The 26,361-nt window shown below is 44.0% G+C and overlaps 1 protein-coding gene across 10 annotated transcripts in view; it reads left to right on the top strand.

Moving 5' to 3' along the window:
• DENND2B (DENN domain containing 2B) overlaps nt 1-26,361 on the top strand; it is a 166,484-nt gene that overhangs the window by 72,522 nt on the left and 67,601 nt on the right. The window contains exon 2 of one of the 10 annotated variants that reach the window (XM_057507340.1): nt 16,227-16,302. The exons of 8 other annotated variants lie outside the window; for them this stretch is intronic. In XM_057507340.1, the coding sequence (XP_057363323.1) occupies nt 16,253-16,302 (50 nt within the window). In that variant the 5' untranslated portion in view covers nt 16,227-16,252. Of the gene's footprint in view, nt 1-6,990; nt 7,169-16,226; nt 16,303-26,361 lie in introns of those variants that run through there. One more of the 10 variants, XM_036930970.2, reaches the window with a different exon arrangement.

The raw sequence follows: 26,361 nt of genomic DNA, 5'->3' as shown, positions 1-26,361 counted from the left end.
GAACCCTTCTACATTGCTGGTGGTAATGTAAATTAGTTCAACCATTGTGGGAAGCAGTATGGAAGCTCCTCAAAAAACTGAAAATATAAATAACATTTGACCCAGGAATTCCACTCCTAGTAATTTACCCTAAGAATGCAGAAGCCCAGTTTGAAAAAGACATATGCACCCCTATGTTTATCGCAGCACTATTTACAATAGCCAAGAAATGGAAGCAGCCTAAGTGTCCATCAGTAGATGAATGGATAAAGAAGAGGTGGTACATATACACAATGGAATATTATTCAGCCATAAGAAGAAACAAATCCTACCATTTGCAGCCACATGGATGGAGCTAGAGGGTATTGTGCTCAGTGGAATAAGCCAGATGGAAAAAGACAAGTATCAAATGATTTCACTTATCTGTGGAGTATAAGAACAAAGCAAAAACTGAAGGAACAAAACAGCAGCATACTCACAGAACCCAAGAATGGACTAACAGTTACCAAAGATAAAGGGACTGGGGAGGATGGGTGGGAAGGGAGGGATAAGGGGAAAAAGGGGCATTATGATTAGCACACATAATGTTGGGGGAGGGCATGGGGTAGGCAGTATAGCACGGAGAAGTCAAGTAGTGACTCTATAGCATCTTACTATGCTGATGGACAGTGACTGTAATGGGGTATGTGGTGGGGACTTAATAATGGAGGGAATCTAGTAACCACAATGTTGCTCATGTGATTGTATATTAATGATACCAAAGAATAAATAAATAAATAAATAAATAAATAAATAAATAAATAAATAAATAAAGTACTTAGCTTAGTTTCTAGCACAGATGTGCTCTCAGTAGGTGTTAACCTGCTGCTGCTGTTAGAGATTCTTCCTCCTGTGACTCTGCCTGCACAGAGCAGTAGAAGGAGATGGGGCCTGGTATGTACAGGTCTGAGCATTAGTTGTGGCTCTACCTATGACTTGCTGAGTGAGCTTGGCAAGGTTACTAGGCTTCTTTAGGCTTATAGGAAACAAGAAACTCTGTTTCCTCTTATAGAAAGGGGGAGGATTGAATTGAAGGTGTTTGTGGACATTTGGACTTGACTCTTTAAATGTGTTGTCTTTCCAGCTAGAATCTCTGAAGTCCTATGAAATTAAGTATAATATTTTATATGTTTTTATATGCCCACTGGCCAGCATATATAGTTTATGATTAAATATTTGAGTGACTGTTTAAAAAAATCTATCAGCTGGATTCTAGGAGGCATTTTGACTTGGTTCTCATGGCTTGTTGACTGGGAAGTTGTTCTTAGACATACAAGGTTTGGTTGCAACAACTTGCAAAGAGGCTCCAGTCCTTAATGAGTAAGCTAGAAAGTCTACCAGATCATTAAGAAAGGAGGTGTGTTTCACTTGGTGCCTCTGGGAAAATTTGGGTCCACAGATGTTTGGGGTACTAGTATGTTCTGCTATATGGACTTGGACCAGCTCTGTGAATAAATAATGCCGTCACTGTTTCCTTCTCTCAGTGGAGAAAAATGGCAGTGTTTTCTGGCTGACCCTCTTTCCTTTGGAGTGAGCCAGTTGTGCTCAAAGACAAACCTGTGTGTTAGGAGAAAAGCCATCCAGTGAAAGAGTGATGTTTAGAGCCTGGGCTCTGGGGTCAGACTATGGGCATTCAAATTTTGGCTCTGCCATTTAATAGCTCTGCAACCTTGGATGAGCTGCTTAGCCTGGCCATGCCCCAGTTCCTTTTCTGTAAGACGAAGGCAATAATAGTGCTATTTCATAGGGTTGTGGTGAGGCCTGAATATCAAGAGCTTAGAATGGTGTCTTCTATCTAGTGCTGAATGAAATGTAAGCAATTATTGTTAATATTATTATTCCCTTGTAAGTCAAGAAGAGTTTGTTTCTGAGTGGCTATCCTGTCCAGTTTGTTCTGCTGAGCACTGTGAGGTGATATCCCCTTCTTCTGTGTCTTGGCAGACAATGGGTATCAGCAAAGCAGTAATAAGTGTCCTCTGATCAGCCCGTAGATCATAGCCCTTATAGCTTTCTTCTGTAAAGAAATACATAAACCAGAGGGGGAATATGACTGAACCAAAGGAGCATCTAGGGTGAAAGGATCCTCTCTGATGAGTACTGCGTGTTAAATGGCACTGGCTAGGGATGGCAGAACCCTGCGTAAAAGAGCAAGGTGGGAAGTGGGCTGAGAGAGAGTGTAAACTCGGAGACAGAGGGCTAGGTAATGCAGAGTGGTGAGTATCTCTGGCAAGTTGTTGTGGCTCAGACAGTAAGCTGTATGAAGAAGCTCCTGGGACTTTATCTTCCCAAGAGACATTTTGACTCCACAGCACCAGGTGAGACTTCCCCCAGTGATCCCAGACCATGCTCCCAGAGGAGATGGACTGGGATGGGGAGATTCTAATCTGTTCTAAAGAGAATGTGTAGCATGAGTAGTTTGGTGCATCTTATCTGCAAGTATAATTATAAAGAGATTTCCTTTTCTAACTGAAAGAAACGGGAACTTTTGCTGCCAAATTTAGCAGTGTGTTGTAAGTCCTTCAAATCTCCTTTGAGTGTTACCAAAGCTCTCAGCTTTGTTGTTATCTCTTGTTGAAATGTAGCCTGGAAAGGTCATATCAACAGTGCCAATTTATGGGCCTGCTGAACCCAGGCAAGCCCGGGGCAGAATGGGGAGTTCCTGGGAGTAGGTGCTTCATGAATTTTCCCTTTGAGTGAGGCTGTTTATAATTTAAAGTTCCTTTGGCTTTAGAAGACCAAACTGCAGATTAGGGGCAAACATTTTATTTCCTCTGCAGTTTGACTTCTGTGGGCTCCCTTGGGCAGGAGCTCAGACCCTCCAGGAACAGCTTTACAATTGGGAGAGGCCCAGCCTTTTGGTGTTCACAGCTACCAAAACTGCACTCACCACTCCTTATTGAAGGTGGCACAGAGTTTTGCTAGAATCTCCTACCCCATTCAGTTTTCAGCAAGTCTTGACCTACTAGGTGTTCTGAAGGAGTGATTAAAAGAGGTGAAGACCACGGGCATAGAAACCACACATGGACCTTTGTACTCATTTGTAAAGATCTGAGTGAGGATAAGAAGGTCAGCTGAATGTGTGTATATACTTTGTTATTGGCAAAATGGGTGCAGATGGGGAGAGGAGATGAGAGAACTTGACTGATTCGGCAGCTATAAAGAAATATAGTGCTTGGGCACAACAGGAAAATACCTGGGACAGCTGAGATGAGCTTGGCAGTGGCAGTGACCTTTGTTTGCAGCCTGTGACTTGACTAACTCAGCTGCTGTGGTCAGAGAATTGAAGCTTTGTAATCTAGAAAGGAAAGGGCGCATTCAAGTTCCTTCTTTTGGTTGCCTCCCTCTCTCCCTGATTCACTCACCACTTTGGGTTCAGACATGGAAGGACTGCCAGGTAAACTAGTTTGGAAATGGAATGGGCAATGCTTTCCTCCCTGGGCCCATCTCCGTGGGTTTGAGTCATCACTGTTGCTCAGGACTGAGTTACCGCTCAGCTGTGCTGGGAGAGCCAGCTGTGTGGGTACTGCTGGTCAGAAGGGCGGGGGGTTTGTCAGCTCTAAGTAAGTTCCCAAAGGCAAGCGGCAGAATCAAGTTAAAAAGAAAACAGTAAGGAATAACTGGAAAGTTTTGTTTTGTTTAAATCTCAATAAAGGGAAGTAGAAAACCTTTTTCTCATCTCAGAACATATGTCTGGTAAACCCAGGTAGGTTTCAAAAGCAGTGCTCTCCAGACTTCTTCTCACTTGACAGACACCCAAGGTCAGATGTCTGCATAGCTTTTGCTGGAAGAATCTAAACCTTGGGAAGCTGCAGAAACTAAAGGAGAAACCACAGAGTTACGTGTGTTTTACTACAATAAGAAACATTGGTATGAAGCAAAAAGGAAAGCCATGGAGAATGCACCCCCCGACATCTTCCCGGCCCAATGGCGGCTGGTGTTCAGTCGGGGCACATGTGGGCATTATCTGTTTGTGTTCCCCAAGGGTTTATTTCTCCTCATCTTTTTCTCTTTTTACTTCACAGTCTTTCCCTGAGAGCCCGTCTTCTGCCACCAGGTAGTTGGAGAAAGGGAGCGTATGGGTCCAACTCTGCCTCTCTTTATTTATTTATTTAGTATCTATGTATTGAGTATGCATTCTGTTCTAGGCACTATTTCATATAATGGGGGTGTAGCCATAACTAAGACAGAAAAGTCCTGTGTCATGGAACTTAAAGCATTGGTGGGGGAGCAGTCAGGAAACAGGTAAGCAACGCAGTAAATGAGCCAAAGATAGTGATATGAACCGTGAAGGACATACTGGCAAAGCCAAAGAGCAAGAGAAGTGGGAACTCGAAAGCTGTTTTCAAAAGAGATGTTAGAGAAGGCCTCTCTGAGAATATGACATTTGACCTGCAAGTTCAAGCACAAGAAGAAGCTGTGAATGTGTAGATTTGGGGCAGGTACATTCCTTGGAGAGGGAACAGCCAAGGCAGAGCCCCTGAGGTGGGAGGGATCTGGGCCTGTTGAAAGAGCATAGAGAAAGTCTGTCGTTGGAATACAGGGAGCCTGTGGGTGTAGGGGCGTATGTAAGGTGCTGGCAGAGGCTGGTTCAGGTAGAGTCCCCTGGCCATAGTAAGGAGTTTGGAGAACCGATATGAGTGGTATGTATTTTAGGTCTGTGGCATGATTAGGGAGAGGGTGTCAAAATTTGAGAGGGATGGTGGCTGAGAGAAACATTGAATTTGAGAAGAATCAAGAAAAAGAATATGGGGAAAGAGAGGGGATCTGGAGTGGGGACAGGCACATAATTAGCTAAAGGATGTTGAATAAATATAATTAAATTCTATATAATTCTTGGGATCAAGCAATCTATGTTTAAAAAATTTCTGTAGATTTCAGGTTTGTGGTATGTCATTAGTGGAATGCTTACTCTATTCCAGGCATTGTGTTATACTAGGCATTTTCACTTGCATCATTTTAGTAAATTCTCACAATAATCTCTGAGTAAAGTTGTTGATGTTCTGGTGAGGGACTCAGAGTGGCTAATGGGATTAAAATCCAGATATAAGTTTGTAAAATTCCAAAGGATGTGCTCCTTCTCTACCCCCACTCTGACTGGTGTACCAAATGCACCTTCTATTAGTTGCCTGAAATATGGACTGAGTGTTTTCTTTTTCCTTAATTATGGGTCGTTTACTGTCCTGTTCTCCTTTCTGTATGTTAGGAACCAGAGTAGATTTGGATGTTTGTAGAGTTGAATGAATTTTTTTTCAGCTTTCTCTGAAAGAAGTTAAACACCAGTCTGTATAAAATAAACTGGTAAGGGTTGGGGAGCAGGGGTGCCAAGACTTGGAGACATAACTGGAAATACCTCTCTTTATCTGGGTAGGAAGAACAATGGTCTGCATCATTGATTCTTCACAGGTAATTTGGTGTCTTAGGGTTCCTCCAATTGTATAGTGAGAAGGTGGAATTTATTTTTGAAAAACTTAAGTAATTTGTTAGTAAACTAGCATTTGTCAATGAATACTGATTTCTTAGTTTGTTAGAAATGTTTGAGGAAAGAAAATTATCTGGCCACAACTTTTACTTGCTGGAAATTGAATACTGACTAGTCTCTGTTGATGGATACTTCTGTTTTGATGTACTGATCCTGTTTGGATTCTGTAAATTAAGGGTCAGGGTTCAGAAATGAAAGTGTGTGAGGTGTTGTATAAACTCCTATTTCTCAGTGTTCATGAGATCTGTGTTTAGCCTAGTCAGCTGTCTTAGATGGAATAGTTTGTGAAGGACAGAGCACAGTGAGATTGAATTTCAGATTTTGCATAGATTCCTGACACACAGAGGAATTTCTTTTGTAAGTAATGGGATTCTGCTTTCCTGTCTGCCCTATCCCTGTCTGTTTTAGTAACTACTTTGCTTCTAAAGGAAAAGATACATGGTTAGGAAAGATTCCTTTAGACAGTGTTTTTGTTTTTAGCACTGATCCACTGAGCAGACATTATTAGGTGGTCACCTACCATGGGACACACAGATGAGTTAGGGGGTGAGGCTGACAAGATTGGGTGAAGTCAGATCTTGAAAGATTTGAACCCTCTGGGAAGTGGGGAATCATTTTTCCTCTGAAAACACGGACAGTACACAATTGAATTTGGTTAGTAAAAAAGAAACCTCTAAGACCATGTGGAAGATGGAACTGGAGTGGGAGGAAACTTGTCAGCCTTATTAGGTGTAACTAGAGAGGTGGTATTTAGTTCCTCAAAATCCACTCGAAGCAGAATATAAGGGAAGTCTCAGGGGTCTGAACTCCAGGTCTCAGAGCTCTCTGGAACCTTAGAGCAGACTTGAGCATGCCCCAAACTTGCCTGGAGAGCCTGTTTCCGATTCAGTAGGTCTGAAGTGAGGCTTGAGAGTTTGCATTTTTACCAGGTTTCTAAGTGCTTACTGCTGTTGCTGGTCGGAAACCACTGCTTAAGAGACTCAGCAGCTGAGATTCAAAACAAGGGTGTGAGGGTCACATGTCAACTGGTATGCCGTCTTTCATTAACCTAGAATTTCATGTCTGTACTTTAGAATATCTTGGGTGGCTTACCCTGTAGCATCAACAGAGCCCCGTAAAGGTCGATACCCTCAGTCCCAGTGACTCATCTCACAGTATCCATATCACTTTTGGGTGAGGTTTCCAGCTGTGTGCTTGTCTCTAACAGCTGTTTGACTGATTTTTGGAAAATGCCCATCCTGGGCATGTGATTCTATTAGGCCAGGTGACTTTTCAGCTGGGTAAGGTCCCCCTGCCCTTCAGCACAGCCTCCTGGTTGGCAGGACTGATGTTGAGGCACTACAGGCAGGCTCCGTGTTGAGTGTGTTTTGTTGATTAGCCAGGTTTACACAGGACATGCCTGGGAGATTATCTCTTTAGCCTAGGAGTTGAATTTCAAGGGCAAAGTCCACGGTTGGCAGCTGATAGGCTGAGAACACCTGGAAGAGAGGATTTCACTTGGCTTTCACTTAGCCAGGCCTCAGTGTTTCTTCCCACAGGGGTCAGGTTTTGTCCTTGTCTGCAGCCCAAGGGGGTATCTTCGGGATGCTCCTCCCAGAGCAGCATGGCTTCAGGCTCAGCCCCTCAGTACTGACTTCAGGACCTGTGGCTTTAGGGGAGACACTTGAGTTGGTAAATACAAGCTGCCTTCTCTTCCTTGGTGTTCTCCTTTCTTGAATCCTTGTCTGTGCTTGTTTCTCCCCTTGGGGGAGGGTCTTCATTTCTCCTTTGTGGTCACTGACTGTTCGATTTTCCCTGAGGTTCCCCTTTTCTTAGCTTCTGTCATTAGTTCAGCACAATCATAGCCTTCTGTTTCAGTGTGGGAAGTGATATTAAAGGTTACCTGACCTAGCACTGCCCACCCTTTTTTGTATCCCGGCACACACAGAAAATAACAATTTTTGTAAGGTGCACTGGGATATAGGGAAAGAGGGTCCTGGTAGCACTGAGCCACAGTGCTGCCCCAGGGCTTGAAGGGGTCATTGTCTACATGGCTGTACCCATTCTTGGCATACCAGGTGGGAACTCCGATCCAGTCCCAGGTACGTCAGAGGTTAGAAGTGAGAACAGCGTCCATGGTGGCAGAGCTAGAATGGGGACTCAGGTCTTTTCACTTCTGCTGATTTAGGGTCTTGTACACACAACACAATTACTGTATTGTAGTATGTAAGACTTATGTGTGAATCTCTGCAGGCTAATTTTTGTATCAATAACTGCTGCAAACCCATGCCCCAGAAATATAATGATCGTTAACGGTTGGTTGCCAATGGATTTTTTTCTACAGTACATTTATATATATGCATTTCTTTAATTTTTACAAAAAAAATTATATGCTAATCAAAAAATGTAAAAGAAAAGTGTTGGTGAGGATGTGGAGAAATTAGAGCCCTCATTCATTGCTGGCAGGAGTGTAAATGGTGCAGCTGTGATGCAACCAAATTGTTTTGGTTCCTCAAAAAACTAAAACTTGCAATTATGATCCAGCAATTCCACTCCTAGGTATAAACCTAAGGACTCAGATGCTTGTCTGCCAGTATTCATGGCAGCATTATTCACAGTAGCCAAAATGTGGAAACAACCCACATGTTCATCCACAAATGAATGAATAAACAAAATGTGGTATGTTGGTGCAGTGGAATATTATTCAGCCATAAAAGGGATGAAGTTCTGATACCTGCTACAACATGGATGGACCTTGAAACCATTGTGCTAAGTGAAATACACCAGACCTAAAAGGACAAATATTGTATGATTCTGCTTATATGAAATATCTGTTACAGGCAAATTCATAGAGACAGAAAGTAGATTAGCGGTTATCCAGGGCTGCTTGGGTGGAGAAGGGAAGAATGGGGTACAGAGCTGATGCTTAATGGATACAGAAGCGATGAGACGGTTTTGGAAATAGATAGTATGATAGTTGTACAACATTGGGAATGTATTTAATGCCACAGAATTGTAAACTTAAAAATACTTAAAACGGCAAATTTTATATATATTTTACTACAATAATAAGAAATAAAAAAGGTTATACTCTACTGAAAATTTTCTCACTTGATAATTTACCTAGGCTGTTTTTCCATGTCAGTACATTACTTTTAACAGCAGCATTGTGTTTTTTCAGATGGATGTATCATAATTTATTGAGCCAAGTCCCTATTGAAGGACATTCGAGTTGTTTCCAGTGTTTTCCTTTTATAAACAGGGCAGCAATGAACAGCAGTATACAGCTGCCCTTGCCCAAGTGTTCTAGTACTTGGATTACCTTAGGCAGAATTCCTGGAAGGGAAGATTTGCAGATCAAAGGGTATGCTCATGTAAAATGTTAGTAAGTGTTGCTAAACTGCTCTCCAAAGAAGTTGCATCAGTTACTTCTCATCAGCAGGATATAAAGGTGCCTGTTGCCACCACACCCCTGCCAACATGGGTGTTACAAATAGTTTTAGTATTTGCCAATCTGATAGGTGAAAAAGGATTTCTTATTGTTGCTTTATTTAGGATTTCTTCAACTATTAATGAAATTGAATATCTTCTATAGTCACTGGCCGCTGTGCTTATGTGAATTTTCTATTAAGATATTTTGTTCATTTTTCTGTTTGGTCACTGTTTTCTCTCATAGATTTCTAAGAACTTTTCCATTAGAACTTTTCTCATATGTTTTGATGGTATTTTTTTCTCCAGTTTGTTTCTTCTTTTAATTTTTGACCTCATTTATGCTAATTATTTGCCTTTCATGTTTTAAATTTTTATGTAGGCAAATGTACAGTATTTTCCTTCTTGGCTTTTAAGTTGAATTTTGTGTCATACTTTGAGAAATTTTCATCATTCATCAGAACTATAAAAATAATCTTTTTTTCCTAGTGTTTTTATGGTTCCAATATTTACATTTAAGCTGTAATTAAGTTTGTAGTGAGGAGTTAATAGAAATTAAATTTTATCGATAAAAAACCTAAAATAACTTTTTCCTGTTAAGTTTGCTCTTTATTTAAAATTTTAAACTTCTGTTTACTTTAGTGTATTTTTGTGAGTGAGGCTACCTACATTCAAATTCTTGTAATATTTCTAATTTAGTATGTACCATAAGCATTAAAAACATTTTCTGCAACATTTAGGGAGGAACATTTTTTTGTTCAGTTTACCAAACCAGAAAAGACATTTTATAGTAAGAGAGACAGATCAGGAAATTGTGCCCAAGTCTTCTGATTCCCAATCCTGCTTTTTGTTTGTTTCCTATTATCCTTACTTGATACGTCCAGATTCCTTCTCCGATTGGGGATAATTATATCATTCCCCATTTGAAAAACTTTACAGTGAGTCCTATATGAAATTGTGTTTGACACTCTAGACCTAGATAGTGTGACATAAAAGCCTGTCTCTTAAACTGAACTTGGTTTGATGAACTTAGTCTAGCTGAGGTGGGAACAGGGTGGGTGGCAATTTCAAGTTAAAGAGGCATAGTTTGGTGCTAAGGAGATCCAAGTGCCAAAGTCTGTGGAGGGATGCTCAAACCTGGGAGGGTGTGACTCTTGGGGAGGTGGGCATAGGAAGAAGTGTGAAGAAATTCGGCTGCTGAGAAGACAGATTAAGGAAGATTTTTAAAGTGAGAGAATGAAGAGGAATAATGCTTATTGAGGACCCACTTGTGTCCTGGATACTAAACCAGTAGGCCCCACCTAACAGTATGTTAAATGTCAGCTTTTAATGCTGGGTGGATCAAGGGTTACTGCTTCTAAGGGTCTTGAACCCAGAAGAGAAACCATATTCAAGGGTCAGAGTAAGTAAAATCCTGGAGCCAAAAGTTAGAGTTTTAGAGTCTGAAGGAGAAAGCAGCATTGACCAGGCATCATGCAGGAGCTTAGGTGGAAATGTTTTTAGTGGAAATAGGCTAAATAAGGAAGCAGAAGGAAAAACTGCTTCAGATCAGCAAATGTTCATTTGGTCCCTGCAGGACCAGCTACATAGAGACGTATAATCCCTAACCACCAGGAACCTGATAATTCAATGGACATGACATACACAAGGTCAATACACTTCAGTGTGATTTTTCTGCTGTACAGCTCGCACTGGGAGGAAAGGTTTCACTCACTCATTGGTGGGAAGAGAGTGAGAAAGATGAGGGTAAAGTTTCATAGAGCGACAGTGCTGTTTCAGATTCTGAAGGATGTTTTTAAAGTTTGTACCTTTTTTCAGTGAACAAGGCAAGGAGGGGCATTCCAGGTCCTGGGGCAGAAGCGTGATGCAGTGCATGTGAAGTTAAGTGCACAGAACCTCCATTTGGTAATTTTTGCTGTTCTTAGTAGCACAGAGTGAACAGTGTCAAGATGAGGCCAGAGACCAGTCTCAGGGACTAGTTCTTGAAAGCCTGGATCTACCTTTTTCCTGCCTTGTACCAAATCACCCCCAAAATAGGGGGTGTTTAAGAAAGAATAATTTTATTATTATCTCTCCGGGTTTTGGGGTCTTCTTATGTAGTTTTAGAGAGCCAGTGGCTGGGGCTGGAATCATCAGAGGACTCGCTCACAGCATCCAGGTGCATTGCCTGAGCTGAGAAAATGCAAGTGCCTGGGGCTCCTCAGCTCCGCTGCTCACTCCATGGGCCACTCCTCCAGTTACCACTCCTGTGGTCCCGCTAGTGCGGTGTTCCCTGGGGTAGCCAGTTCTTACCAGGTGGCTCAGGGCTTGAGGGCCTGGCAAAGGTTCCATGGCCTTTATCTAACTTGGAAGTTAAGCCTCATGTTCTGTTCCTTGAGGTAGTTATGGGGGCTCTCCTGGTTCAAGGAGAGGAGTATCAAACAGTTTGCAAACTTGTTTTGAATCACCACAATCATACAGAGCAACTTGAAATGTTGTAGGGCAGTTTTTCCCAGACTTAATTCACTACTTACCGTCTTCACAATATTACTGTGGCCTCTTAATACCTGAATTGTTATTTACATAATGTTTAAATCAGCTCACTTTCAAACTTAAATTGATTTTAAAAGGATATGTTATCTCACTTTCTTAAAGTAGAAAAATCGCTGCTACTTGCCATACACAGGAGATGAGATAACATTTAAATACCATGAAAACAAATAATAATGTTTAAAAATTTTAGCCAGATACTGCTGCCTATGAAAGTCTTCTTTCTCAAGACATCAAGTGTTGGAGAGAGAAAGACAGCAGCAAGTGGAGATTTTCTTCTTCATCAAGTGAGTGGTTTAAAAGAGTTAAGAAGTGAATGTCTTGATTGCCTTGTGATTTCATGGCATTTAATGCTGTGTAGTCCTCACCACATTTTAGGAAACACAGCTGTGGGCACTGGAGCTGCTAAAGGAAGTTGAGCACTGGAATGATATGGGTTAATTTGCATTTTAGCAAGATTGCTTTGGCTGAAGTGTAGAGGATATATTTGAAGGAAGTAAAACTGGGAGCAAGGACATGGTTTTAGGAGATGATTGCGGTAAGGCAAGCAATTGATAATAAATTGAGTTTAAGAGTGGCAGAGGGGTGGAGGAGGTGAGTATAAGACATTACAGAGGTAGAATTTGCAGGACTTGGTGATAGCCTGAACTAGAGTAAGAAGGAGAATAAAAAGTCACTGATGAGTTGTAGATGACACCTGGGGCACTTTGTGGAAAAAGTACAGGAGCGAAGTGTTTTATTAGAGGTAGAGTGGAAAATGATGAGTTTGGTTTTAGGCATTCCTTTTCCTTGAATTTTTTAACAGGAATTCACTTGCCACTTATTGAATCTGTCTGATTATTTCTTTGGGGTATTGTTTAGGTTCTTCCTCTCTCCCCTGTATTTTTCTGTAAACTGCATATTAAATATAGAGGCATAATTAGATCTAGGTTAAGTTTTTTTGGCTGGGGGACTCCTTTATAAATGATGCAGTGGATCAGAAGCACATAATGTCTGGTTCTCCCACTATTATTGATGCTAAATTTGGTCACTGCTTACAGTAGAGCCGGCCAAATTTCTCCATTGTGAAATTATAGTTTTCATTTTATAACCAGCAGATAATCTGCGGGTGACCTTTGGCACTGTTCCCCATCAATCTTTCACTTAAGTGGTTTATTTTTTAAACATTTTATTATGGAAAATGTCAAATGTACACAAAAGTAGAGAGAACAGAAGACGAATGCTCCAAAATCCATCGTCCCACTTCAGCTGTTACAAACATGTGAACTAGCTTGTTTTTTTGTTTAAAAAAATTTTTTTATTTTGATATCATTAATGTACAATTACTTGAACAACATTATGGTTAGTAGACTCCCCCCAATTATCAAGTCCCCCCCACATACCCCACTACAGTCACTTGGACTAGCTTGTTTTATCTCTATCCTTATCCACTATCGCTCCTTCTGCCTTGGATTTTGGAAGCAAATTCCTGGCTTCATACCATTTTATCCATAAATATTCAAGACTATGTCCCTAAAAAACCTTTCAGACATGTTGTAGATGTGTTGATTTTTGACTAGCAATTTTAGTTGCCCTCCTGGAGGAACGGAGACTACTGATGAATGAACTGATCCAGAGTTAGGGCTTTACCCTAGGGATTTGAGGGTATGGTGGATCATGGATTCCTACCTGGGAATTCGTACTGAGAATCCTGCAGTGCTCTGGCCTCACAGTCCCTCAGTCTTTTTAACGCTATACAGACATCATCTTCATTCCTCTTAAGGTACTCAGAGCATGGCCATACCTTTGGCTTCATCACTTGGAGCTGTTCTACTTTCAGGGTACTAAACTCTGAAATCCTGTCCCTTCCCAATCTCCTGAATGTTTATGCCTCCCACTCTTTAACTGCCCTCTCTGGACAGCTGGTTCTCCAGCCCTTCCCTGCTTGTGCAGCCACTTAGCCACCCTTGGGACTGCCGACCTATTTTCCTCTTCAGCTTGACCCTCCAAAACAAGGATCCCAGTCCTGTATTTGATGACCTGAGTTCCCTTCCTTTCTTATCCTTCCTGTGATCTTCAGTCCTGGTGGACTATGTAATCAGGTTTTTCTGCTATAGTGGATTTCTGAGCACTGCTTCATCTTTCAGAAACACAGTTCCTGACCCATCATTCCTTTCTCAGAAAATTTATATGATTTCCGGGAGAAAAGATAAGATCCTTAATTTGGCTCTCAAAGCCCTTTTAAGATCTGACATTTCTTTGTCTTTCCAACTCTCCTCCTTGGTCTATTTCCAGTTAAACTCCCATCAGACTGAACATTTTGCCATTCTTGATGTATCTTCTGCTCTCCTGCTTTTAGAGGAACTGCTTTGCCTACATAGTTTGTCTGCCCAGCATTGCCCCTTTATTCTTTTGCTGTTTCATCTGCCAGGTCCAGTGCAAGGGAAACCTTGTCTGTGAAACCTTCCTGCTGCTTCAGTTGGAAGTAATCCCCATGTACCTAAATCCAGAGCATTTCATCTCTCTAGGGGCACTTAAAATAGTCTTACCTGTATTTGTTAATGTTCATGTGGCTATTGTATCCATCTTACTAGAATGTAAGCTTTTTGAGTCTGTACCAATGCCTGATGCATTTTAGTGTCTTGACCAGCACCAAGCACAAGAGTTTATGCATGGTTGGTGTTTGGTGTGTTTTAGTTGAATACACACATGATCGTAAGTGTGAATGGCTGAAGGAGGGGCTGCTGGTCTGGCTTACCAGAGACTGTGCTTAACATTTCATAACCCTTTCCTGCTCTAGTGAGTAAAGAATCAGAATTAGCCTGACCTGGCCCAGTAGAGGAGTAGATCAAACTCCTGGCCCACATTGCAGCTGGGGGAGCACAAAGCTTGTCCTGTTGTGGGGGCAGAAGTCTTGAGTGCCAAGAGTTCCAGCAGGATGTTTGAGTTTAGGGAGTTGAGCTGGCTACCTCTGTGCACTGTAGGGGAGAGGGTTTCAAACCAGTACAGAAAAAGGGAACTTTGAGAATGCGCTTGGCAGAGGGAGAAGCAGCAAGGGATCGGAGAACTCAGTGACCCTGAGGTGAGGGTTCTTTTTCCTCATCAGGCCATTCTCTTTCCTCCTTGCCTCCCAGGGCTGAGCCTCAGCTGGACGTGGGGAGACACTGTAGGCGTGATGTTTGCCATTCTTCCAGCCCTGGGGCCTCGAGTCATACGAAGTCTTCATCGTAGACAGCCAACTGTGTCATGCTACCCAGCTACTGTTTGTCCTTTAAGGTGTTGCTCACATTTCCTGTTCCACGGAAACCCTGTCCTGTCCTCTTCACTGCCACCCATTGTCCTTTAAAGCACTTTTAGTCTGTATCTCACATTTGAATTATTTCTTATAGTGTTTTGTTTCCCTAAGTTAGTCTGTGAGCTCCTTGAGTGCAAGCATCACATCTCATGTTTTTGTCTCTCTGTTGAAAACAAAGCAGTGATCAGTAATTACTCTAGATTTTCTTGAGGCACCTGATAGTAGAACTTGAAGGATTATCATAGCAGAAAAACTGAAGATGGGAAACTTAGCCTTGGGCTGGTTCCCCAGAGTCTGGGTCTCGGGAGACAGTGCCTGCTTGTTTACAATCTCCCGTGTACAAGGGAGGAGAGGGGATTTTCTTTTTTTGTGTGACAGATTCAGAGAGGGAGTTTTCTGAACTCTGACTTTGGAAGCTCTGCCTTCTAACAGTAGTCAGCATGCAGGTAGGCGAGGGAATGGGGTGTTGGGAGTGTGGTCTCCTCTCTGGGTAAAGAGGGAGAGCTGAGGAAAGGGACCCCACTCAGCAGGAACCAACTCAGGGTGAACTGGCACCATACCAGCTCTGCTAGGCACTGTAGGCACACATGGCAGATTGGAGCTTGAAGGCTCCTTTACCGGCCTTCATCCTGAGCTGGAAGCAGGCCTGGGAGCAGCAAGCCAGTTGGCTGATGTGCCCTTTCTGCCTTAAAGTACTTTGTTTCTGTTGCTAACAACAGAGATGGGTAGTATAAATAAAACGCAGACACACAGGCACATAGACACATATGTGGAGACTGAAAATTTGAGTTGGCAGGGGAAGGGCCGAGGTGGAAGGGGACTGAAAATGGGTAGCTAAGTCTCTGAAGATACTCGTGTGCCCTGGGTCCTCCCCCCAGCCTTTGGCGATGGGCCAGCCGTTAGGGGCTGCTGAGCAGAGGAGCCTGGGAAGTCCAGGAGATGATACTTTCTGGATGCCACAGGTTTCAATGACTAGGCGCTTGTTACAGTTGGATGCAAAGCTTTGCTCAGGACACTCCTCTGAAAATGACACTGGTGGTCAGGGTTTGACGGCAGCTTCCTGCCTTCTGTCCTGCCTTGAAGGCTCTGTGCATCGGTCCATTGTAGAGCTCACAGGTGGTATACATTGTTTGTCCTTCCTTGTGGTCTTGACCTATCTAAAGCCCTCCAATGTCTGCACACCTAAGCATGTGACTGTTATTTAGGGTAAGCTCCTGAAAGCTGTGAGCTTGCATGTATGGACTGAGACCCATTCAGCCTCACTGGGAATGGTGGTCTTACTAGCAGGGGGCTGAATAATTAGTGCTATAAGAATTAACAGCTGTGTCTCGTGAGAGGCGCTTATTCAGACACTTGAGGTTCAGATAGATTGCGGTGAGAATGAGTGATGAGGATGACTGGCAGTATCTGTTGCTGGAATAGAAACACGGATGGGTTAGCTATTCTCTCTCCCTTCCTCCCTGGGCCTAAAAGGTATCTAAGATCACATCTGGGGAACATCTTCTGTTTCCAATTCAGGAGGAAAAGCAGAGCTGCCCTGATACATGTTACCTGGAACTGCTACATTTGCTACTACAGGAGTGCAAGGACCCAGGTACATGTGAATGGGTTACCTGTTTTTATAATTTAGAAGATATGTGAAATTACCCTAGAATAACAGTGATCTGACTCATACTCTGGTCACCTTTCTTGAGTAGAAGAGAGAGGAGTAGGGTATCTATTAGGGTCTTAGAATTGCACATTACCCTGGAGAGACCTAAAGGCGTTCCCTCCCATGTGAGTACCGTCATCTGTGCAGCCATGGTGGCGTGTAGTCTATGCAGTCACGGTGGCACATAGTCTAGGAGCTCCTGAAGAGAGCGTTGGTCTTTTTCTCTCAAATGTGTGAGGCCCTGTGCCTGGTCATTGTGAGGGGTGATTAACCAGGGCAGTTATTGCATGGGGTGGGGCCCGGCCTACCTCTGAAGCTGTAAAACTCCCAAGCAAGGCAGGAGGCAGTGCTGCTCAAGTTGGTCAGAGAGGATGAAGGTTCTTGGAATAGAATATGTCTAAACCACCAAGCCAGGCAGCTTCTTGGAAAAGCTAAAGGAGAGACAAGGTGACTTATCCAACTGAACCTTCTCTCCTGCTCCCACCTGAGCCCCCAGTTGCTGTGAGGTCTGGCTGCTGACTCCACTGCCTGTGAGGTTCAGGTGAGCAAGGGGTTCCTGTTGAAGCTCCCCTCCTCCACTGGTTAGGAATACGAGGGACTGTGCTGCTTTCCTTACAGCATCTGCAGTGTCTGGCCCATTGCCTGGCAGAGAGGAAGCACTTGGTCAGTCTTAGTGGTTCGAATGGTTTCCCCACCTCAGTTTACAAGGGACCTTTAGAGTTTTGGGATTGGGCCTTGGAGCCTAAGATTTGGCCAAGCAGAGAGGAAGGAGAGTCTTCCAGAAATGATTGGAACACAAAAATATGGAGGTAGAAATGGACATTTTGCAGCAGGAGGCATCCTACTTGGAGAGAGAAGTGCATTTGTGTGCTTATGTGTCTATGCAAGTCTGTGTGTGTTTGTGTGGAGGGAGGTAAATGGAGGATATGGTGGTAGGGTGGGGGATGGTTGAAGAGGAGGAAGGAAAAGGAGGGAAGACAAGGTTTGACAAGGTTCTGGAGGGACCGGAGGAATCTGAATCTGGTGTGATTGGCAGTTCAGGAGACCAGAGGAGAGACATGGAATTGATGTGCCAGGTGCTTAGTGTGTCATCCCTGAACAGGAAGGACTGGAGGTGGAAGGATAAAGGGGAATTAGTAATTATAGTAGTGATACTTCACATTTATTTAGTGTCTCTCACAGGCTGGCACTCAGTAAAGTGCCTTATATATAATCAGAGGCCATTGTAATAAACTAAGTGTGAGGCAACAGGCTGGAGAAAAACTGTACGGAAGACAACATAGTTAGCTTCTTCATGTGTGGCTGTATTTGGCTCTTATTTGGTTAAATTAGAAATGGCTCCAAGGACATCTTCTTCCCGGGCTCTGCTTCCCAAAAAGCGTCCTTGAAGCCCCTGGAGCTGGGCCTGTTATCTGGCTCTGCTGAGCTGCTGAGCTTTTGCATGCCTCTTGCCGGGAACTCATGTCCTTGGGCCTCACTCAGCTGGGGTGTGTCTCCCATCTAGCTATCTGGAAGGTCAGAGAAATGAGCCACTAGAATGTGCCCATTAGTGCTTCGAGGGGTTACAACCTGTGAGTGGAATCCTAAGCCTGGGAACTGCTTCTCTCACAGGGCTTTTCAGAGTTGGAACGGGCTTATTCTTCCAGCACTGACTGCTCCCTTATTTGGACACTAAATTTTCAGGGTGAGGTTGGACTTCTCCTTTGGTATAGTAGTCTTTTAAAGACCTGTTATCCTTTTGAGTGATTTTCAGAGAGATGACGTGACATCAGAGCCATACTTCTCTTCACCTGACTCTTCCCTTGGCCTCCAGCCCATCCACCTATAAGACCAGAATGGGACCCTGACCACGCACCTCAGGCTTCACAGGGGGAGAATAGACAGCATACCATGGAGCCCATGCCTCAGTCATGGTGGCTGAGGCTCACAAGTCTGGCTCCAGGGCTTGAGGGCAACATGCCCAGCCTTTGGGCTTAATTCTTGGCTTTGGAAACTTTACTGTGCCCCCTGACTTGGTGCACGTGTAGTTTGTCAGCGCAGCTTCGTGTGGGGGCCATGGTGGGGAGCGAGGTGCAGGGAGGGCTGCAGGGGTGGGGTGGGTGGTGTGGTGCTGTGGAGGGCGAAGGCTCTTCTGTGGCAACTTTGGGAGCATACTTCTTGCCTGCTCTGCCCACCCCACTGTGGACAGCTGATTGTACCAGAAGTCCGGCTCTGTCAACTGTCTTCCTTGTGCTTGACCCCAGTGAACCTGAGGAAAGTAAGTCAGCTCATAGCAGTGACTTTGGATGCTACTGGAGGAAGGGAAGGCAGGAAGGAGAACATGTTCCTGACAACAAAGGTGTGCTTTCACGAGTTGGAACTTGCTGTGAGGTGGCCTTCAGCCCTTTGGGCAATTACCGTGGGCTTAAAGAGTAATGCCGTTTGTGGAAGAGGCCATAAGTCATACAGACAGGGTGGGCTGCAGAGCAGAGGTAGGGCCTCGAACTACTGTTGCCAAGAACCCAGGTGACAGCTGACTGCACTGAGAAACTGCTGCTGCCCAGAAAGAAAGTGCGTGCGTCAGGGTGAGTCCCTTGGTGTGCAGGATCTTATGTAATTCACACAACAGCACTTCGTGTTTGGAATTGTTATCTCCATCTCATGGGTGAGGGAACTAGAGCTTACAAAGGTTGGGTCACCCATCCCAGCTTCTTGCCTGGTAGAGGCAGAGTTAGAATTTACACCCAAGACCACTCTTTTCCCATTATTCCTTATAAAGGAGACCATGAAAGTCATTAATTTTAATAAACTTTTAGATTTTTGAGTGGTTACAGATTTACAGAAGAGTTGCAAAAATAGTACAGAGAGTTCCTGAAGGCCCTGCAAGCTGTTTATTCTTTCCCATGTGCTTCTGGTCCATTTTATGAGGATCTGTTGGGGGTGGGATACACATTTGGAGTAAGGACGTTTTTTTCCAAAGATTCCAACTTGGTGATTTTTCAGCTAGGATTTTGAAAGTCCATCAGGGTGTATTATTTCTTCCCCAGTTCCGCTCTGTCTCAGCTCTGCTTTGACGTCTAGCTTCAGAGTCAGATATCCTACTTGCTGACTCTCTCCATAGAGTTGGATAGCAGCTGAGTTTCAGAGAGTTAGGGAATGCAGGTAGCTGTAGGGAAGATCCTTAGCAGCTTGGCTTCTGGACATTCTTCTGTCTGATGGGGCTGTGATAGGGAGTGCTAATCGTTTTTGCTGGTGTTCCATGGCCAGGAGCCAGAGCCTTCCTGAGGGACCTGGAGCATCTGTGCAGGGAGACCTGCTTGCCTGGATGCTCTCCTGAGTCTGTCTTTGAGTGGCACAGCGTGGTTCGTATCTGCTGTTGCTTTGAGCCCAGGTGCAGTCTGCAAGCAAGCAGGCTGGCTGTGGGCAGGGTAAAATCCGTGGGCAGCTGATGTGCTTCGTTGTGGGCTCCAGGCACATTCTCCATTTAAGGGAAAGGGGTCTGTGATCTCCTTGGCTCTGGGTGTGAATGGGCTGGCCTTTGCTGGTGTGCTTTTTCAATGAGATCATTTCAGAATTACATTCCTATGAAATTATATGTCACTCAGGATGTGAAGCTGGATTTGTGTAAAAGCACTGGCTCTAAAACTCAGGACTCAGAGCAGGGCAGAAATAAGAATAGGGATAAACAGCTCTTCTTTAGAAGGAGAGCAAGACAGAAGGAGAGAGAAAGCAGTTGTTAAAGGATTTTGCATTTAAAATTGGTACACCGTAAGCATACCGTGGGAGTCGAGATTGCCACTCAGCCCCTGGAAAGGCAGACGCGATGTTTGTTGTCCCAGCTGCCTGCCGGCTCCAGGTGTGTGGGCTCACCCACCCATATCTAATTTTCTGTCTCTGTCTCTTTGGTGCATGCACGCACACGCACACACAGGCTGGCAGTATGAGATTATCATATGCTGTATGATTCTGCCTGGTATCCCTGTGTAAATGTTTTCTTAGCTTGTGCTGCCCTCAAACTATTTTCTGGTCCCTCTGTGCTCCCCTTGTGCATCCCACCCTTCCTGCACTTCCATTTGGTGTATTTGGAGGGCAAGGAATATTTCCCTCAGCACCTAGTACGGTGTTTGGTGAGGAGTAGATGCCCATTAAATGATCATTGAAGGAAGGAACTGCATGCAGGACGCGTTGGATATATGGGAGAGTTGGGTACTGCAGGCAGGGCAGGTCACAAAATGGTGGCTCACAGAGCGTAATAACATCAGAGGTCAGGAGACTAGAGTCAGACCTGCAGAAAAGGTTGTGTATATGTGTTTGCACATAAGTGTGGAGAAGTTTGTGGTGTGGTAAGATAGAGTGTCCAGTGAGTTCGTTTGTGGTGTGGTAAGATAGAGTGTCCAGTGAGTTCTAGGTTCCATAGGCAAATTACAGGGATTGGGCCTGGATTCACTCAAGGTTAAAGAAAACTACTTCCTAAGTTATCTTTGCAGAACTGCAGCAGAATGGAGAAGAGCTCTAGATTTGGAATTGAGGATTCTGGATAGTGGTGGTGGTAGTAACACTCTTAATAGCAACAACATAATTCTTATTATGGGCCAGACACCTTTTTGTATATTAAATCCATTTATTCTTACAATAAGCCCTTTGATACAGCTACTGTTAATTGCTGACATGAAGAACTGAGGTCACACAGCTATAAAGTAGTCTAGACCTGGTTCTGCACGTACTGATTGGGAGGCAATGGCGAAAATGCCTATTGCATTTAACCTCCAGGGCTTGTTTGTTGGACTTAAATGAGAGAACATGTTAAAGTGTTTTTGAAAAGTATAAAACATGCTGAAGCACTTGGAGCCAGCATTGGGGAAGAAGGGGAACTTGCAAAGTAATTGTAGTTTGGATATTGGGCTCATTCTCAGTGTGTATGTGGCTCTGAGTGTGGGCCACAGTTGTATTTCACAGCTGCCCTGAGCGGGCTAGTGGCCATATCTTTTATTATATTTAGAATCAGGCTTTGGGCTGCTATTAATTAATCAAGAAACAAGGTTTTATTGGAGCCAAATGTATGTGTGAAATGTCACTAGGGACCGATTTTTAGGGCTAACCAGCCCTTCCCTCCCAGCTAGGGAAGTAGTGGGAAAGCAGGGTGGTGGGCATTTACATGGGGGAGTAGTGAGGCCATTGCAACTGGTGGCACTGAGGCAGCCTCAGAGAGGAGGCCCATGTCAGCCTCCACAGCCCAGCCACACAGCAGTGGACTTCAGGATTCTGTGGGCTGGTGGTGGTGGCCCATTTTTCCTCAGGTGAGACATTTGTGGGCATTTGATGTAGTCTAATTTTACATTCTGTTGTATTGGTAATGGAGACTGTGTCCAACAGAGTGGTCCATTTTTGTGGACACTGCACCCACAAATGTGCCAGCACTTGGGCTTAGGAGTGAGCTGGGGTGAGCCAGGCCACGGATGAGGAAGAAGGGTGAAGGTGATGGAACGGGGAGAGTCTCTGTGTGAAACTGAGGAGCAGCAGTGTGGCCCATCTCAGGCCTGATGCTAACCAGCATTCTCTGTACCTCCTTAGAGCCAAGCAGTTTCTCTATGAGGTCTAGGCTCAGAGTGCCTCCAGCCTGATATTTGCCTGGATTGGCCTTAATGCCCATGTGAATAATTACAGGACACCAAACAGAACCGCGAGTCAGCTACATCCCTCAAAAATGCCTAATTGTAGGCTAAAACATGAAAATATACAAGAGCTTAGATGCATGTCATGCCTCATTACAAAGAGCAACAGCATGAGTCAGATGTGACTTGGGTGGCGTTTAGTATGCTGCAAGCTGCCCCGAAGAAGAGCGGAGGTATATTCCCCATGCTTCCCACAGGGAGACCGGGGACTTAGGGCAAGGGGAGAAAATACATGCTGTGGCCATAGCTCATTCTTCATATCTGTACTTACACAGCTAAATGGATGTGATTACCTGAAGGGAGATTTGGTTCCTCTTTGGGAATTGTCTCCAGCACCAGGTTACAAATCACATTAGAAAATGTCACATTTGAGTCTCAGGATACTTGGCGTTTATGAATCTATTTTTGGTTCTAACCACTCTTAACACCCCTGAAGGCTTGTGATGTGTAGTGGTTTATAAATTGTTGACTTCTAAGTTTGAAACGATGCTGTGAGGACTCTGGGAATTGGGGCGCCTTGTTGCAAGTGAGTATTAGTGCCCAACATTGGCATATCTGCTGAGCTCTATAGGTCTCCATTCAGAATTATCTGTGCATTTATGGGGAAGACAAAATGGGTTAGGACAGGACTCTTCAAGTGAGTCTGAGGAGTAGCTTGTGATTCCCCTAAAATGGTAGACATAAATTTATATTCTTCCAAGTTTTCTGTGTAGGTTCTTGGGGTTTACTAAATACTCAAAGGGCTCCATGACCTCAAAGTGAGTAACAACACTCTACTCCAAACAGTGGAGACTTGGGACAGTCTCAGTATGCATCCCCTTTGATAGCAAGGCGATAGACCATACGTGATAATTACTGCTTATTCGGACCTGAGATAATCTTCTCTAGTTTGCACCTTTTTTTGTCATATGGCTCTGAATGAGTTGGCACCTTTGAAGGATCCAGATTTTCTGTCAGAGAACATTCAAATAACATTCCAAAGTCTCTGAGGGCAATTTCCAAATGGGAATTTCAGAAATATTTTGAGAATGTACTGGAATAAATGTTGAGGCCTAGACTGCTTTGAAGAGGAGAACGTCTGGTATATTATGTACTGTTATTGTTAAAAAATCTATTTCATTATTTGTAGCTATACTCTCTTGCCCTCAGCAGTTGGAACCAAGCCTGTGGCAGTGGTACAACCTAGGCAAAGACAACCTTGGAATTATTTCTTTGCAAATTGCACTGTAGTAACCAAGTTGTCATTCTGATGGTCCCCAGCAGGGTAACTGGCTGAGGCTGATGGGGAAATTTTAAGTTCCTGGAGAGAAGTGAGGGTATCTAAAGTACCTAACGAGATCATACTTACTTGATTTATTGTTTATTAAACAATAACAATAAAGGGAGCCCAGCTTCCCATAGGAGCCATCCTTTGGTGGTGGGGGTGGGGGTGGGGCAGATAAATGCCCAGCCGGAGTGCTCCAGTCTGGTCTGATCCAGCACAGCCTGTCTTGGCCTGAGGCCTCACCCCAGCTGGGAAGGCAGCCTTAGCTCCATCTAGATTTCCAGGCTGCTAGGGAGCAGGAGTAGTGGTAGGTGGGGTTTATGTATGGCTTTTAGTGTGTCCTCTTTCCTCTCAGTTTTACATTTTTTTAGCCAACTCTAAGAATCAAGGAATCTCAGTATCAGAAGGGACTTTACATACCACCTGTGCTGTCTAAAAGGCAAGGGGCAGCGGGGAGACAGACTAACCTTACCTGCCTCATTCACTGTTGGATCCCCAGTACCTTAACATAGTATGTGCTGGGGATTCGAAAAATCCTTACCAAATCAGTGAACTCCTGTAAACAACAACTTCAGCCGACTATCGTTATCACTTCATTTGTTCATTTACTTGACAAATATTAATAAGCTCCTACTATTGCCACTTCCTCTCAGTTCTGGGATATACTATAGTGAGCAAGAAAGTCCTTGCCCTTGAGAGCATAGTGCGTAATTGAGAAGTAAGGAATTAAAAAGAATTTATAGTTTTTAATTGGAATTTAAAAATAAAGAATCTTCCTCATTTTGGCCATTTTGACCATTTCTCATTGCCTGAGGTCTCTTCTGGGGACCACTGAAACACATCTAATTGCCTTTTCACATGAGAGTGTTTTGGAATTCTCAAGGCAATTATCAGCCTCCCCATCCACAGCCTTCTCTCCTCCAGGGTAAACATTCTCCGTCCCTTTAGTCATTTCTCCTGTGGCGTGCCTCTGAGTGCCCTCTCCATCCTGGTCACTGTCCTCAGGATGCAGTCCAAACTGAGTCTGTCCTTGCCAGTGTGGAGTCCAGAACTCAATACAATATCCCAAATAGTTTCCAGGGAACATTTCTGCCCAGAGCCTTTCCTGTTTCAGCTTTTCTCCACTTACTCTGGACCCAAGCAGTGGATGATGGGAAGAGACAGTCCTGCACTTGGCCAGACCGAGAACATCTTCACAGCTGGCTAATCCTGGAATTGAAAACTCCTTTCTTTTCTCCCCTCCTGCTGTTGCCATCTCCACCCCCACTGCAGTACAGCCTGGCTGCCAGCGACTTGCCTTTCCTTTTCTGAGTCACTGCCCTTTATTACCAGGGAAATCAGCATGAAAAAGCAAATTCCAGTTCTATAACTGTATTCCATTCCAGCCCTTTGTTGCATCTAAATCCCCACCCCCAACCCAAAATAACAAAAGTTGAGTCTTGTGACATCACAGTAGGTGGCGATTCTATCAACAGCTGTGATGTCACCAACAGAGGGTTATGATTTCAGAGAATAGAGGGAGGGAGTGTATCAGGCAAGGACCCTCTTGGGAACAAAGGAGTTATTTCCGTACACATCATCACCCAAAAAGCCCAGTCACCTTCGAGTGAGAGGCGGTCAGTGATCCCTCCCCCTGGAGATTAATGGTTTGGTTTGTGGACATTGCCCAAGAATGAGCAAGTGTGTATGGAAGTCCCCTGCTGGCTGGCTGGCTGGCTTCTGGTCTGGCCTTGGGTTTTATTCATGAGGTTGGTACTGAATAGAGCTTTTCAGGGAAGGAGTTCAGAAGAGAGCCTGACGCAGATGTGCCCAGCCTTTCTGCTGGGAGGGGGCTGATGTGCAGCCACATCTCTTCAGGCAGAGGGGCAGCTGTTCTGTCGCTGCTCTGGGAAGCCTGAGTGGGCCATCCATACACCTGAGTCTTCCTGCCCACCCACTTCTGGCTTCTTGACACAGAGACTTAAAAACGTCTGCTGTTGATGTGGGCTTTTCTCAGATTATGGATTCTTGTGTTTCAGTAATTTTTTAACAGTACCCATAGGGCAAAATAAATGCCTAAGTTTCATTTATTAAGTATTTAGGTCTAAACAGTTCAGTCAGTACTTATATCCTAACAACTGAGGAGCCATTTGAAAAAAATTATACATAAATTGAGAGGAAAGATACTTTTATTTCATTCATAAGTAACCACAATTACTGATGAGATGTACTGGGCACCACAGAACAATTCACATCTTGGAATCAGTTTCACAAAGAAATGACATCATTGAAAAGAAGGTAGTGAAATCTCATGTTAAAACTGTGAACTCATGGACTATTTGACAAATGTTTAGTATTGCCCTGCTTCTCTCAAAAATTTGTAGCACCCATGTGAGTTCATTGCACCCCAGCACACAGTTTGAGAGACACAGACCTGCAGTTGCCAAGCAGCACTTCACTTTGTTTAAAGGAAGAAGAAGAGGCAAATTCTGTCACCATCATGACCCTTAAAGAAGTTGGACAGGTGGACAGACAGACTCCCTTTATCCACAGTCTCAGCTCTAGCTGGACTGCGTTGTTAGGGGCAGGTCTTTCTTTGACCAGAGTGCCTCCTTCCCCAGGTGGGGAAGAATGATGAGAAGAAAAGGTCTGACCAGCAAGACAGGAGCATCTCATATTTATTTTGTGTTGATTCAGAGTCTCTGAACTAGATGGTTTAAAGAAGAATGAGGTTATTAACACCAAGAATTTGGGGGCCAGGCATGGACTCTTTTCTAACTACCCAGACAGAACTGGGCTGCAGGTTTGTACTTGGAATGGAGGATGGCTTCCTGTTGCAAGACGTGATAGAGACCAAAGGACTAACGTGCTGTGGTATCAATTAGAGAGCTTGGGGCCAACCTCTACAAACTCTGGTGTCTGCCACTTACTATGAAACTTGGCAAATTACTGAACCTGAGCCTCATTTCCTTCATCCATAAGATAGGGATGATGACAGCTAAATAAAATGAGATAAATGCATGCACAAAACTGGCAGAGTCTGGCTGTACACATGCACTTTCTTCTACTACCTTCCAAAATTGATCAAGAGACTTAATAAACAGTAAG

The sequence above is a fragment of the Manis pentadactyla genome, chromosome 9 (genome assembly GCF_030020395.1).
Source record: "Manis pentadactyla isolate mManPen7 chromosome 9, mManPen7.hap1, whole genome shotgun sequence".
In the NCBI taxonomy this organism is placed as follows: domain Eukaryota; kingdom Metazoa; phylum Chordata; class Mammalia; order Pholidota; family Manidae; genus Manis; species Manis pentadactyla.
This window is presented reverse-complemented; position numbering and strand designations above follow the sequence as displayed.